The 16,059-nt window shown below is 37.4% G+C and overlaps 2 protein-coding genes across 5 annotated transcripts; both read left to right on the forward strand.

The window, feature by feature from the left end:
- Window positions 1-160: 160 nt before the first annotated feature.
- Window positions 161-4,804, forward strand: LOC125243776 (zinc finger protein 501-like). 2 transcript variants are annotated; one of them, XM_048153601.1, is made up of 5 exons: window positions 161-309; window positions 1,042-1,229; window positions 1,623-1,738; window positions 2,892-3,035; window positions 3,353-4,804. In XM_048153601.1, exons 2-5 carry the CDS (start codon window positions 1,085-1,087, stop codon window positions 4,142-4,144), a joined length of 1,197 nt encoding a protein of 398 aa, XP_048009558.1. In that variant the 5' UTR covers window positions 161-309; window positions 1,042-1,084; the 3' UTR covers window positions 4,145-4,804. The 2 variants fall into 2 exon arrangements, with proteins under 2 accessions (XP_048009558.1, XP_048009559.1); XM_048153602.1 differs by lacking the exon at window positions 161-309 and adding an exon at window positions 415-804.
- Window positions 4,805-5,743: 939 nt separating this feature from the next.
- wu:fe05a04 (zinc finger and BTB domain-containing protein 41) lies at window positions 5,744-16,045 on the forward strand. Of its 3 annotated transcripts, none has more exons than XM_048153598.1 (4): window positions 5,744-5,889; window positions 6,512-7,123; window positions 10,975-11,951; window positions 14,011-16,045. In XM_048153598.1, exons 1-4 carry the CDS (start codon window positions 5,811-5,813, stop codon window positions 15,280-15,282), a joined length of 2,940 nt encoding a protein of 979 aa, XP_048009555.1. In that variant the 5' UTR covers window positions 5,744-5,810; the 3' UTR covers window positions 15,283-16,045. The 3 variants fall into 3 exon arrangements, with proteins under 3 accessions (XP_048009555.1, XP_048009557.1, XP_048009556.1); XM_048153600.1 differs by lacking the exon at window positions 5,744-5,889 and adding an exon at window positions 5,896-6,180 and having other exon boundaries at window positions 6,511-7,123; XM_048153599.1 differs by lacking the exon at window positions 5,744-5,889 and adding an exon at window positions 5,896-6,166.
- The last annotated feature ends 14 nt before the right edge of the window (window positions 16,046-16,059 follow it).

A 16,059-nucleotide genomic window follows, 5' to 3' on the forward strand; every position in this document is an offset into this window, starting at 1 on the left:
ATGGGCTCAATCTTCTTGTGATAAACACTTTAATGCATTTATATGTAACCTAATATATAGATTATAGTAGTTATTATTTAATTAGTTATGGTTTTCTTATTTTGCATTACAAACAAGGCATCTCGATACCTGTTCTGCTTTTCTATCAACACAATGGAAAGTACAGCGGACGCCTTGGCACGTGATGCAGGTTTTTTTTTTTTTCAGTCTAACAGCGGGTCACTGACTACACGTTTGCGCCCCCTTTATTTTCAAATGTATGTCTGGCTCATGCCTTTCCTTACAGACAAAAAGGCTATTCTCATTAAGGTAAGAATTTTGCCGAATATTTTTTTAAGACTCAGATTTAATTAACGTAAAATATAAATATTTCCCTCTTTTGGGGCTTTGTTTGAAACGGCTTTGGCCAGCGAACTTGGTTTTTACTCTACACCAAGTTTAACCTCGAACTCAGCAGCTAGCTAATGTAGTAGCAGCCTAATAAATAACAACAGCATTGCGCCGTTCAGACGGATAAAGTTTCGTTTTGACAGCGGTGTCGGCACATTGGTAGTGGGACTAATTTCAATACATGAAGTAATGAGCTAGTTAGCTACATAGCATTGGTTTAGTTTGCAGAAGCTCAAGGCCCCGTAGGCCTTGTTAGCCGGTAGCATGTAGCGTAGCATAGCTTAGTTAACGCGAACAAACGGTAGGCGGCTCTAAAACGCGCGATTGGAGACGTTTAGTATCCTAACATTTTTATGTTATGGACAAATATTCTGAGACTGTTGTGATGTTAAGCTCTTAGTGCGTGTAAAAAAGGTAGGTAGTATATCTTTAGGCTTGTCAGCTATGTTGTGTTTTAATGGCTCAATTGACTTGTCTTGTAAAAACTTCATTCTGAACACTGAAGTACGTAGAAAAGGTTCAATTGTGTTCTTACGTTGTTTATTAATTTGAGTGGCACTTTTTAAATGGGTGATGGGATTGTGACGCTCTTAATATGTTTATACCCAATATATTTGTATATATAAATTGTCTATCCTCTTTTCGTTACAGTAAAATTTACAGCAGGTGTACATTGAATCCCTAAGTCCTCATAATGGACTCTGACATACTGAAGATAGAGGAGATAGTAATGGGAGGTGGAGAGGCTGCTGCCCCTGCTGAACTGCCACCTGAGAAGACAGAGGATGCCTACACCCCATCCATTCAGAACCGCGCACCACCTCCTATCATTCAGTCATGTGAGTGTGATGGAAAATCATTGATTTTGTACTGGAATCAGTTATGGAAAGCTTTTAAATGTGTTTCTAATTGGCACCTGTTGCATAGTGTTATGCCAGTTTTCAAATAGTGTAATGGTGAATGGTGTCCTAGAATAAAATAATTAACTTTTAAAGTAAAACTTTTAAGTAAGATTACTAAACAGGATTCCTAAAATATCCCAGGATCCAGATATTACTGGATTAATATTGTTATGCTTATCACGCTCCGAAATCCTTTCTTTTTCTAAGTTATACTTTTAGATGTTTTTATGTTACACTATGTATATACATTTATTATAAACTTGTAATAATTAGCATTGTTTTCCATAGCAGTGTTTAAATTTCTCATCTTCTCTCTATGTGTGTATTTAGACCAGCATGAAAGCTTGCAGTGTTTCCAGTGTTTTATTACTTTCTGCAACTCAAAAGCCAAGGAAAGGCACATGAAGAAGAGTCATCGGGAAGAATACAAACAGCAACTTCAGCAGGTTAGTTGAAGCACTACCTTGATAGCACAGAAGCACATATCTCTGAGTATTTGCGATTCATTCATTTACAACATCAACAGTTTGATTTGAGTAGGTATGGTCATACTTCTGTTCACCATTCAAACTACTCTAGACGATGTTTGAAACTTTGAATTGCTAGCACTTTACTTGTTTTTGCTTAAGTTTAATCAATTGTTTTATTCCTCATTTGTAAGTCGATTTGGATAAAAACCTCAGAAACGAATAAATGTAAATGATCCTAAAAAAATTATGTATTCATTATTCTAAAAATATGAATCTTGTGATGCAAACTCCAAAATTGGCGTAATTGTTTTTAAATTCATTTTTCTAGTGTCAGTTAGAGCGAGTATGTGTTGCTTAGAGCATTCTTCTAGTTTCACTGACTTGCACATAAGTCTGCATAGATGAGTTAATGTATTTGTTGAGGGTCCATTAACTCAAATTAAATGACTAATAATATAGAAAAGCAGAGAGAACAGTCTGTTTATTGAATGTAAATCTTAAATTCTCAATGAAGCTGATAAACACCCATGGCTACACTCTTTAACACTTCATTACACTTGTTTAGTGCTCATGTTCTTATTTTGTCAAACTTTATTTATTTACTGCTGATAGTTTCTGAGGGGGAAAAAAAAAAAAGTTTCTGAGGTTTTTTTTTCATCAGTAGACCAGATACCAGATTTTCATGTTATAATAACTGAAAGTACCATTATTATCAAGTGGTTTTGTTTCAGCTATTTTGATGTCAGCTTTATTTGACAGACTTTGCAAACTGAGTTTGCCACCAGGTGGAAGAGATGCTTTTTCAGAAGAAGTAGTTATTTGCAGTGTGCTTATCTTTTATTTTTAACATAGTGGATGCACCATAATTGCTAGAACTGTTGCTTGAGTCCATGCTAATAGTGATGTTTGATTCGCAAAAGAATTATGCCACCATATATCTATTATACCTAATGCAATAAATATAACTAAACATTGTGCTGAACAGATATTTAACTTTAAGACTTCTTATCAAAAATTATAAGACTTCTGCAAAAACCTGAATCCATTTTTGAATGTGCATTCAAAGTATGAAATTATTTTGTTTTGAAAAGGATGTATGTTCACTTACCTGTTGCCTATACATCAACAGTGTGATACTCTGTTCACATGCTACGTGTGTGATCGAACCTTCCCCTCTTCTGAGGAGCTGACACAGCATCAGTCGACCCATAACAAGGAGGACAAGCCCTTCAAATGTGCGCACTGTCAAGAATGCTTCCGCACTTTCTCAGAGGTGAGAGGAGGTTTACATACATTTTTATTATTATATTTTTATTAAATAGTGACCATTTGATTTGATTTGATTCTAAAATATCTTAAATACTCTATAAAATATATTATTCTAATTAATTTAGAAAATGTAATAGGCAATATACAGTTACTTTTGCTTTTTTTGCGAAATGTTATGCCATTGTTATCGTAGTGTTGGAGCATGGACAACTATGTACTGTCGATTTACACATGCCATGCTGCTTAATGTGATTATAATATAATTAATAATTGTAAGCCTATGTTTAATAACAATTCAACATGTCACTTTCTTTCCACAAGTTAACAACGCATCGACGGCAGGTATGTCCTGAACGTCAGTTTGTGTGCAAAGAATGCAACGAGACATTTCGAAGCCCTGGACTTTTGCGCAACCATCGTTTGGCCCAGCACCCCGTGCCCCTGGAAGAAGAGGAAGCAGAGGATTCCACAAAGACCTACCGGTGTGGTAAATGCGGTAAGGGATTTGAAGAAGAGGCAGAGCTCCTGCAACATCAGGAGAACCACGCAGGTGACCGGCATTGCAACGGTGGCGCCGCCGTCAAACGTCGAGGGAGACCGCCGAAAACTGAGGCCACAGCTGCTGGTGAAAAGAAACTGAAGCGAAAGAAGAAGGAAGAAGAGGCAGAGGAGCCTGAGGAAACCAACCATTCAGAAGACGCTTCTCCAACACCAGCCACAACTGAATCGAAGACGGGAGGAAGACGAGGACGCCCAGCCAAGTCTACCCAGGAGCCCAAGGCAGCAGATGACGAAGTAGAAAATGATGACAAGAAATCTGTTCCTGAGCCGGCTCGGCAGATCCCTTGCACTGAATGTGACCTCACTTTTCCCACCTTGACGCAACTTCGAGCACATAAGAAAGAGAAGCACACGCAGCGGAAGCCTCATCCTTGTGGAGAATGTGAGGAGAGTTTTAACCGACCTGCGCAGCTAGAGGCCCACATGGCAAGGGCACATAGTGCTGGTCGGTACACCTGCGCCACCTGCGGGAAAAGCTTTGGCAGAGAAAGTAACCTGAAGGCTCATCAACAGAGCCACGAAAAAGAAGAGAAGCCAGTCGGAAAGAGATAATTCATTTTGGGAGAATTTTGAGGGTCTGTGTTAACAGAAGACGAATTCAATTTTTAAAATTTTTGTGTATAGAAATGTAGGTGGGGACAGGGTTCACTTTAGAATTGAAATTGTAACATAGTGGGGATCCTTCAACTGTGTGACGCTCGAGATCAACACTATGTGAACATGTTATTTGAAAACTGGAAACCCAAAGGGTATTGTTCACAGTTAACTAATGGTATCCATGTTTGGGTGCCTCATTGTATCTTGACATCTGTACATAGCTTTGGCATGGCAAGTAACAAAGGATTCATACCACGACTGAATTCTCATTTGTAGGGATAACCATGTTGTAACTAATACCATCAAGAGAAACCCACGGGAAAGCCTTATTATATTGCCTAAGGCTTCACATTGTTGTTTTCTTTCTTTTTTGGAAAATTTTAAAGTCTTTTCTATAAATATGTGTTATTGTTTTTACATTATTTTTAGAAGTGTGTACAATGGTGAGTGGAAAGATTTACTAAATGATTGTTTTCTGATGAAACCTGGCTAAATTTTATTTCAAATGTTTCCATTTTCTACAGGTATGATTTGACATTTGACTTGAACTTAAATGTTACCCACAACTAAGACAGTTCTCTGAGTGAAGTAAATGTCTGAATAATTAATTGAAAATGTTTTTCAGTGTCTTTTGATTTATTTTCTGTGTTGCTATCAATTATTTGCACACTCTACAGCATTTGCACTAGTGAAACCGATGGTTAAAGCTGATCTTTTTAAGTTATACTATTGATTGATCATGAAGTAGAACAGTGGATATATCTAAAACTGCAACTGTCCTTTCCCTTTCGTTGCATTTCCAGTTAGTCTTTGGTTAGCAAGCTCTGCATACGTGCACTGTTTAAGAAAAGCTTGTTTGATTAGCTAGAACATGATTTCTGCTCAACTTGTTTCGTTCATTATCAGGCATTGAGCAAGGTGGGTATGATTTCCGTGACATAGGAAAGGCTAAACATTTTGGTTACCAAAGTAACCAATACATTTAAATGGAAACAAGACTAAGAGAAATGCCCCCTTATTTGCCATTTTTATTAAGCATAACAATGCCTAAAAGTTGTGTGGATTTTTGCCCAAGCAACCAGGTGGGGGAAAAAAATCCAGAACTGATTTTTTTTTTAAGCAATCCAGTTGAAAAACAACTCGGAAAAAAGCCTGTTGAAGCTGCGAGCACCCAAAAAATAGGATGATAAAGGAATCCCACATCTAAACGCGTGTATGCTGCATTTTACTACAGGTAAAACATAGTCTTTACTGAACTGATGAATTACTGAACAGCTCAAACTGATCTCAACATGAGGAATATTTCATTTTTACAGGATGATTTCCATAAAGTTTAAGCGAGTCAATATGTTAAATTTCTTGTATGATCAAAAAAGGATGACAGAGAAAAGCACAGGATTGAAATGACATGACAACATTAACAAAGTTCTACCGGGTACAGTTCAGTCAGTTCCGAAACTAAACCACGCCTCCAAATACGACACGTTTAGCAGCCGCTGCACTTTCGTGTATGTATGTGTCATAGGTATGTGTATATATAATATATATAATGTGTGTGTTTATATATGTGTATGTGCATTTTCGCATACTACTATATAAAAAACTAAAGTGCAATGGCAACATGTCCACTTTAATTGGCTTTTTGTTAAGACCGCACTACGCTCCCCTCCTACAGATGGCGACATCAACATTCCAATCAGGTATTTTATACCGGAAGTATCGGATGGACAGTGGCTTATTTTACCTTATTGCTCCTGCATGCTCATGCAACCTAATTTGAGCTTTGTCATAGTCGTAATTAAATAGTTTTCACATTGGCGGTAGTTACAATCGCAAATTATACAGTTGTGGTTCATTATCATTATAGATGGTCGTTGAGCAATTAATAAACCCGGCATGATCAGAGGTTCATTGTTGATTACTGAACAGTAGATCCTGGAGCGAAGGTGCTTGCAAATGTTCGTTGAAGACTCCTAGGTAATCTGAATGAAGTAAGCTTGCTACTGCATTCACTGTAGAGGTTGAATTGACAGATCAAATGCATAAAATGTTACTGTGGCATGCAGCAATGCAGTTTATGATAGATATTGTAGACACTGTTTATGTCTGAGATCTAAGACTTATCTTTCTCTTGTACTATCACAAAATAATTTGTTTATTTTGATTTGTAATTTAATTAATAATCTGTTCTCACCTCAAAATCAGTTCTAGGTGGTAAATGTGACTCTTTAATAATAATAATAACATTTAAAATGTTAATTAAAACCCAGATAACTGCCTTGATAGCAAAATGAATACAGTATTTCTTATTTCTTCCCCAAGACACCATGTCAGAGTTTACCCTCGATATCCAGCTGACAGAGTTGGGATTTTCAAGCTGGAATTTCCCTCTCTGTGAGCCACAGAGTGTTAAGGAGACATTTTTGCCCACCCCGAACAGCATTGAAAAGCCAGCACCTGAGACTGAAATACATGTAGACTGTCATGAAGATGCCAGCCTTGTCCCGAGTGCATCGGCTGAAAAAAGCTTTCTGCTGGACCATCAGTATTCCTCTCCCTTCAAGCATGACTCTTCATCTAAAGAGGAAACTGCTCAAGGTAATTCAAAAATCATTTCCACAGAGAAGAAGGATAAAGTCATTTGCACTTCGTGGAAAAGAGAAAGAAGAGAGGGGACAGAACAGAGAAACAATAACGACGAGCAAAGTGAACAAGAGGAAAAGAAAAATAATGAAAAGGAACAGAATTGTTCAGAGGTGAGCCAGGAAGCCTCCAGTGTTACAACGGATGACGTTATATCTGGTGAAGAAAAGACTGATGAGGAGGTGGAATTTGTTTTGACTGATGATGATGTTGAGGAGGAGGAGGAGGAAGAAGAAGAAGAGGAAGATGATGAGGAGGAAGAAGAAGATGACGATGATGTTTCCTGGCCAGGTATTGTATAATTTTCCGAATAACGAATTGTGATTTAATTAATACACTATTTTGTAGATTTTGCAGAGGTTAAAAGTAAGAGTTTTGTACTGCTGGGACATTTTTTTTTTTTTACTTTCCTCTCCTCAAAAAAAAAAAAAAAAAAAAAAAAAAATCTACTTTCCATTTGAAATGCACAATATGTTGGTGTGTGTGTATGTGTGGGCCTGCTCATTTCGTTTAATTATCTTTGTCGTCGTCTAAAATTAATCTTTAAATAAACAAATAATTTGCCATTTAAAACTTTAGCACTAATAATCTAACAAAAATAATAAAATGTGATCTTAAATTTAAAAATATCTATTTTTCATACTGTACTTAATGTAAATAATTTGTTTTAGTTTTTATTTTTGTTTTTAATTCATTTATGAAAAATAGTGAAAATAGTAAGAAAGAATATTGGTATATCACTAATTTTATCTTAAGCAATTATATGTCCAAAATATTTATCCTTGTCATTAAATGTTTTGTTTACAAGTACAATATACTGTTTTTTATATGAAATTATAATGTAACTCCCTTATATCTATAAATTCATAAACACACTTTTTGAATGATGCCACAAGATGCAAAATATTACTGATTGGTTAGTCATTTCCATCCCATTAAAACAGGTGTGAATCTTCACTTGCCTCATGATTCGATTACGGATCAGAGGGTAACGATTCGATTATAAAACGATTGTCAATGCATTTTTTCCTCCAATTATTTTATTAATAATAGTTACTATATTGATAATCACAATGTTGTTCTTTTTGTTGTTCTATGTTTGTTATTAAAAATAAGAACAAATATGCAAACATGCAACAAGTACAATATAAGAAAGAAATGAAATTGACAGTGCTTTACTTTTTTTTTCCGTTTTAAGTAAGAAACCATACAAAAAAATTGAATAATCAAATGTAAAAATAATGACCTCACAATCTTTAGTGTATTAATTACAAATAAATTTATTATTTTAAAGCTACAAAAGTTGTTCAGTCAAGAGCAGTGAGTGATTCTCTTTTTTATTTACATTGACACATTTACATAAATTTTTAAATTTAGACCTAATGCATAGATCTAATATGTTACCCCCCCAACTGTTTACTTTTACTTGAGACATAACCATCTATATTTATGTGAGTACGCACCTAGACAGATATCTTAAAATTATTGTGTGAGTCTGACCGTTCAAGCGCAATACGCCTTTAAAGAGAACTGAAATCGAGATCACATGCTGTTTGAAGTGCCGTTCACGTATTGTGCCGCGCCTCTTTCTCCTTCTTTCCAAAGCGCTTGCGCTCCTGTGGCATCTGTCATTGCTATGCAACCATGAACTTCGCTCTCCACGCCGATGGGGAAGTTTCAGCAAAGGATAAATTGATTTCTAGCCCTTGCATTAGCTTTACTACTAGATATATTTATGGAGATTAGATATAAAAACACCCTGTACAGCTATGATCAGCTGTTCGGCTGAGCTTTCGATGTTTTGTTACGGAAAGGCCGAAGCTGATCGGTTGATTCCATAGACTGTAAAAAAATATGGACGTAGTGCCCGTGACGTCACCCATAGAGTTCTGAATAGCAGTTTTGACGCGCAAATGAGGCCGCGGCCATCTTAGCTGCACGTGACCGCACGTCACTCACGGATAACTGAAAATGGGCAAAGAGGCGGGACGAAGTTGGAGCCCATGCGACTTGTTGCTGAAACCACGCCCGCCCTAGCTATCTATAGCAATATCATTAGAAGGTACTAAAGGATTACTGTCAATCTACGGTGATTTTTTTACGATAACGTTATAGATGCTCCAACACCAGTAGGCTAATTAATTTGTGTGGGGTGTGCAAATAACACAAATCAAATGGGATTTCATACCTTTATAATGAAATAGAGATCGCGAGATGAATCCAATCCGTGGCACTTGGGTAAAATATATATATATATATGTACCAGATGTATATCTCTCAAATGTTCTCTCAAACTAATGAGCACGTATCCAAAGTATAATTTTTCAAAATAGTGCAGCAGTTTTAGTTATATCCAAGCAGTGCTGTCGGAGTTATCCTCCTGGTATTGTCATTGTAGTAAATCTCAGGAACAAAACTTTTAGCCAATGCCACGACGATCCAACAACGTGTGTTCCGCATGCGAGCACATCTACACAGACTGACATCTGTCTCGAGTATGCAGCAAGCCATATATTGTATAAAATAATACAGAAAAAAGCACAAATACGAGTGAGATGCCAAATTCAGCGGCTGAAATGAGCTGCTGAGGTAACATGACGGCTCACAGACAGCAGCGGCATACCTGTCACTCAAGTGACCACGCCCTTAATTATGCAGAACTTTAAGGCTTAATATAATTTAAACGGATGAGCTATAAAAAAATTCACCCCCCTCAGAGTTGTCATGAAGGGCAAATTCGCAGTATAGACCAAAACCACAATATGAACCAGACTGTAAACATGTTTTTTTCTGCTCTAAACTTGGCTAATTTAACATGATGGTCAATGAGATTCTGCTCACTTCTGCAGCCTGTCCCTAGCGGTCAGTCGATGAATTGCAGTTTAATTCACTTCCGTATTGGCTTCACTAGAAACAGGGGGAGGTTGCCGCTTGGTTGATTCTTGTCACATGACCTACGGTGCGCTTGCAGCATTCTGAAAAGTAAAAAAAAAAATGTATCTTGATGCGTCTGGAAAACGCACCGCATGCGCGTTGCGACCGTGTCGCTTCCATTATGAGCGTGTCTGTCGCGCGCCTACATTTGAAATAACGAATTTGAGCAAAAGACGTGATATGTGAACGGCCCCTGTGCGCGTGCTTCAGGTGTGTGTCAGTCAGCGCGAATAACGCATTGAGATATTTTTCATAGCTTATTGTGCTTAATGGGTAGGTAACACACACCGTTTCTACCAATCTCATGTTAATCTTGAGTACCTATAGAGTAGTATTGCATCCTTCATATCTCTGAAAAATCTTTAGTTTTATCATATTTATAAAAGATGGATATGCTGTACTGAGTCTGACTCACTTGCGCCCCGTTTGCCAACAAAACACAGACATTTGATGCAGTTTTATTCACGGCCCACGATCTGCAAATCCAGCGTAGAACTGGGACTTGTTTACAAAATATCTGGCACCGAAATTCTGGGAACAAACGAACATAACTCCGTTACTGCCCCGGAAAAACAAACTTCGACCACTGTTCCCTTAATGCTGGGTTCTTTGGGAAGTTGTAAAAGGTAATCTTTCCCTCACAACCAAAAACACTCCTTTGGTGACATTGTTGAAAAATCTCTTGGCTTCCGAAGCGCATTGATGGGCGTGCTCTCGCTTTGGGTGATGTGTGCGTGTACAGGCTTATCAGGAAGAAGTGCCCATACAAGGAATTCCAGCCTTTATTACGTCATAAAGGACCATAATCTAAAAAAACTCCCCGAAACCAGAAGTAGTGTATTTGGCACAGAAATACGCCATACGTCCAACTCGTATTTTGAAACTTTGGCCATGTTTAGCATGCGAATGCAACTGTGTAAAAAAAAAAAAGTCAGAATGCATGAAATAGCATTAGACCCCCTTTAATAACTCTTTTCAACTTTAAGTGTGTAATAAGAGTTCTTTATTTACAATAAAATAGTACATTAATATATAATACAAGCCTATGAAATTTTTTTTTAAATCGATTTTTATGCATTGATGCAGAATTGTTCACATCAGCATTGCAATGCATTGTAAAAATGACTATATTCTTCAGCTCTACATTTTAATATGATTCCAGTGGCCTGTTTCAGCATCTGTTGATACATGTTTTTCTTCAATTTCAGAGACAAATGGATGTGCAGAGAATGAAGAGAATCGCTGCCATGTGTGTGATCTTACCTTCTCTTCTCTCTTCTTACTCCGAGAACATTTAAATATGCATACGGGTGTTCGCCCCTACCGCTGCGATGAATGTGGCAAGCAGTTCTGCCAGTTAGTCAATTACCGCACTCACCTTCGCTCCCACTCGCAAAAGGCCTCTATCCACTGTCGTGTTTGCTCAACCATCTTTGAGACCGAGGAACAGCTCCAGCAACACTTGGACACGAACCATTTTGAAAAAGAGTTCTATCAGTGTGATTTTTGCAAGCAGATTTTCACTGACCTAGATGTGTGCAAGGGTCACGTAGAAGCACACAGGCAACAGGCGAAACGACATTTGTGCCTCAAATGCGGCTCCAGTTTTCGCCTTCGTAACTCGCTGCTCCGTCACTTGGAATGGCACAGCAGAGGCATCTTCTCCTGCTCGGACTGTGAGCGGACCTTCTCCAGCAAGGCTTCTCTGTTACGCCACAGTTTCTCTCACTTGGGCGTCTTGCCGTATACGTGTCTAAAGTGCAAACGTCATTTCCGCTTGCCCTCTCTCTACCACGGCCACGAGTGTAAGCCGGAGAGCATTCAGTGCATGGCATGTTTGGTTTTCTTTCAGAGTCAGGAGGACTTTGACAAGCATAAGAAGGACACAGGATGCTGGGGTCATCAAGGGGCTTTGCCTACCAAGACAGACGAGATCCGCTGCATGGAGTGTGGCCAAGTCTTTGCAAGCATTGAGGAATTAAAGAAGCATGGGAGCACTCACCAGAGGGTCCTAAAATGTTCTGAATGTGGGATGGGTTTCCGCTCGTCACTCATGCTTATGTCACACATGGGAGGGCATGCGGCACAGCGGCCGTGTCTCTGCCAGGACTGTGGCCTGGGCTTCCCGCATCAACAGGGTTATGATAGCCACCTAAAAACGTGTGGAATAGTAACGCCACCTGTGGTAAGTTTTTATTTTATTTTTTTTATTCTGAGAATACCAAGTGTCCTATACTTTAAAACAGGGGTTTTCAAATGGGCTAGGGAGATTTTTACTTATAAAAAAAGTTAATATTTATAAATGGTGAAAGTTCACATTCATTGCATTTGAAGCAAGTGCTTCTTTCTAGTATTGTTAACTAAAACTAATAAAAATCATTTTCAGTATTTGAAATAAAGTTGAAATAAAATATTAATATTTCTGAATATTGCTAATAAAATTACTAAAATAAATTAAAGTGTTAGTTCACCTTATTACTTACCCTCATGCCGTTCCACACCTGTAAAGACCTTCGTTAATCTTCAGAACACAAAATAAGATATTTTAGTTGAAATCCGATGGCTCAGTGAAGCCTGCATAGGGAGCAATGACATTTCCTCTTTCAAGATCCATAAAGGTACTAAAAACGCATCTAAATCAGTTTATGTGAGTACAGTGGTTCAATATTAATATTATAAAGTGACGAGAATATTTTTGGTGCGGCAAAAAAAAAAAAATCATGACTCGGATCGCGTGTCAAACCAGCAAACTCCTATGGGCAAACTGCTGAAATCACGTGACTTTGGTGCTCCAAACAGCTGATTCGACACGCTGATTTGTTATGCTCTGATGCTTCATGAAGCAGTGTTTTGAAATCGGCCATCACTTTATAAGTTGTTATTTTGTTTTTTTTGGCACACCAAAAATATTCTCGTCGCTTTATAATATTAATATTGAACCACTGTACTCACATGAACTGATTTAGATGTGTTTTTAGTACATTTATGGATCTTGAGAGAGGAAATGTCATTGCTCCCTATGCAGCCCTCACTGAGCCATCGAATTTCAACTAAAATATCTTAATTTGTGTTCCGAAGATTAACGAAGGTCTTATGGGTGTGGAACGACATGAGGGTGAGTAATAAATGATAGAATTTTCATTTTTGGGTGAACTAACCCTTTAAAGCTATGTAGAAATAAAACCAAACTAATAAAAATGGCAAAAGCACATGACAAAATTACTATAACTTAAACTAATTTTAAAATAAAAACTCAAAATATAAAAATAAAAGCTTACTTAAAATATTAATAAGTCCTATAATAGTATATAAACAATACCAAATTAACATGGTTTCATTCTGCATAAATACTGGTTGAACGTTTTTCAAAATTGTTTTGCCATAAACTTCTCTGAAAAAGTGCTAACCATCCAACATCAATTCTCTAAGCCAGAAATATGATATTTACAGATACCTTAAAACATGCTGTGATGCGATTAGATTCTTAGATTTAGATTAGATTCGATTTTTTTTATTAACTTATGAATGCAACCAAAATATATAACATTTAATTGAAATTTGCAAATCCTGTATCCCAAACAACACGCATTGCCCTGGGGGTCAGGAAAATCGACAGGCAGGCTGAATGAAAATACAACTTCGTCTTGACAGACGACAGGTTACCACTGTACGCACTAATAAACACTACTTGATTAGACATTATATTTCGTTAACATCAAAAAAAGGAAATTCCATCAACTTTTCTGAACAGTCATTTCCCTTCAGAGATGCACAGATATAAAAATGGGCCCACACAAATTAAAAAACTCTCTAAAATGTGCAAATCTAAAAAACAGCCATGACTAGTCAGACAAGAGAGAATACGTTGTCTGTATTAGTTTTTTATTTATATATATATCGATGCGTCATATCGTTAGTCGTTTGATCAATCCATATCTTTACACCCCTTTAAATAAATTTAACTATAAATTTCTCTTCTGGTTTACACATTTAACAGTACTTAATAGTCCATAAAAAAAAAAAAATACACAGTCAACTTAAAAAATAAAACATTTTTGGGTTAATTTTCCAGATAAGTGGTTTTATTTACAAATACAATGATGATATAAAATTAATTCAGCTTTTTTTTTTTTTTTTCATGCTTAATATCAAAATGTTGAGAACCCCTTCTCTAAAGAGCCTCAAGTTATATAAATGTGTTGAAAAAATGTCTCCATATAATAATCATATAATTCTGTTAACAGGCTTCTGTGAAGAAACCCAAACTGAAACCAACTCCCTCTCCACAAATAATGAAACCAATTGCACCTAACATAGTCTTCCAAACTATCGCTCAGGCCTCAAATCCTGTCACATTCTCCAATAGCTTGAAGGAGGTCCGCATGGTTCCGTTAGCTGACCAGAATAAGTCTGCTGATGGTACGTGGAAGCTTACCTTAAATAAAGAGCCTCCTCCAGGTATGCCTTTAGTCATGCTTGTGCCAGTTTCCACTACACAGTACTCCTCTACCTCAGGTCCTGCCAAGACATCCCAAAACTTTTTACCATCCTCTCTGGTCTTAGAAACACCTTCATCTGCTCCACATGTAATTTCCATGCCGGTGGTCCCGCCTGGCACTGTTATTAGCAAAGAGGCAGAGAAAGACAACGTAGAGCCCTGCAGAACCAACATTCCTTCAAATACACTCATTCCAGTGGAAAGTCTTGACTGTTCCTCTAAGAAGAAGTGGACCATTGTAGAAGATCAGGGTTTTGTTCAAGTTTTTAGTACAGAAAATGTAAAGGCAGGTGAACAGGCTGCAGGTGTAGCGGAAGCGAATCAGGGAATGAACGGGGTGGAGAATGAGCAGAAAAATCAATCAAATATGAAGCCTAATGCATTGAGGGATGAAAAAACAGGGTGTTCATCAGATGCTGCATCTCTCAATCCCACGCGCCCCGTGACACCATTACGCCTAATAAAGGTCAATGAGGAGAAGGATGATGACAACATCAAGAAAAAGTCTCCAAATTTGAATGACGGCGACTCGTCTGTTATGGCAGACGTACAAGTTAGTGTGCCTTTCATGAGGAAATCAGAGAAGCAAATGCTGGATAAGCAGGACAGTAGAGATCTGAGATTTTTCAAAGAAGTCAAGCCATCTGACAGGATGTGTGCAGAGTCACAAATGGAATTTACCATGATGGGGGACAAATCAGAAAATGGTCCGCAGGGGCAAAACGAATCTGGTTTCGATGTAGAGGTGGAAATTAATGAAGATGTGGATTTGAGCAGTATGGAAGTGGAGATTGGTGATGAAGACAGCGGAGTGGATATGTTGGACGGTGAGCTTCATGAATGTGTGACTTGTGGACAAGTCCTTCCTGAAAAAGATATGATCCAGCACTACATGAAGCATGCGGCCGTCACCGACAGTCCTGAGCGCTCTCCTACTAACTGTCCCTCTCACACTACAGAACAATCCCCTCCATGTAGCCCATCAAGAAAAAGACTACGATCTGGTACAGAGTTGTGACATTTTGCTCAAGAGTATTTACTATCTTTTTTTTATTTTTATGATTATTATTGTTTTAAATTGATTTGCCTGGTTATTAATATTACACCATCTTTAATTATACCATTTACATAGGAAATAGGGATCACAATGGCTCAATGGAAATTTGGGAAAGATTGGTGTATGTTAAAACCAAGTGTGTTTTGAATTTGTTCCACTTTTGACATTTCTTTCACGGTATCCTGTTACATTTCCACACTGTCGTGTAAGATACAATAAATGTAGATGATTGGGACATTGGAAGAAATGCTTTCTTTTGGTTAATATTTATTTCAGGGTAATTTGGGAATTTGAGGTAGTGTTAGATCAGCAGTTTAATTCAGTTTTTTTGTGTGTGTGCGACTGCACATCTTACAAGTCCTGCTGGTTTAAAGATTCCGCTTCTGATTGTGACGACATGTACCGTATCTTCTGTTCTTTACTCATTCCTGTAGTTGAGTTTCTGATTTTCAAAAGTGGAAAAAAAAAAATCTGTTAACAAAATAAAAAATAAAAAAATAATAAAAAAAATGCAAATACTTTAGGCCACTAAAAGTCATTTTCACTGCAAATTCAATAAAATGTAAGATAATGGATTATCAGTAAAAAACAATGTATAGGGTAAAAACGATGATAAATGATTTGATATTTGGTGCATTTCTGTACTTCAAAGATGTTGGATATTAGGCTCCATGTCTGTTTACTGAATGTATAAGCATTTGCACATAAAGCTTTATTGGTTTTCTTTTTTGGTCTTTC

Source organism: Megalobrama amblycephala, linkage group LG13, assembly GCF_018812025.1.
Source record: "Megalobrama amblycephala isolate DHTTF-2021 linkage group LG13, ASM1881202v1, whole genome shotgun sequence".
NCBI lineage: Eukaryota > Metazoa > Chordata > Actinopteri > Cypriniformes > Xenocyprididae > Megalobrama > Megalobrama amblycephala.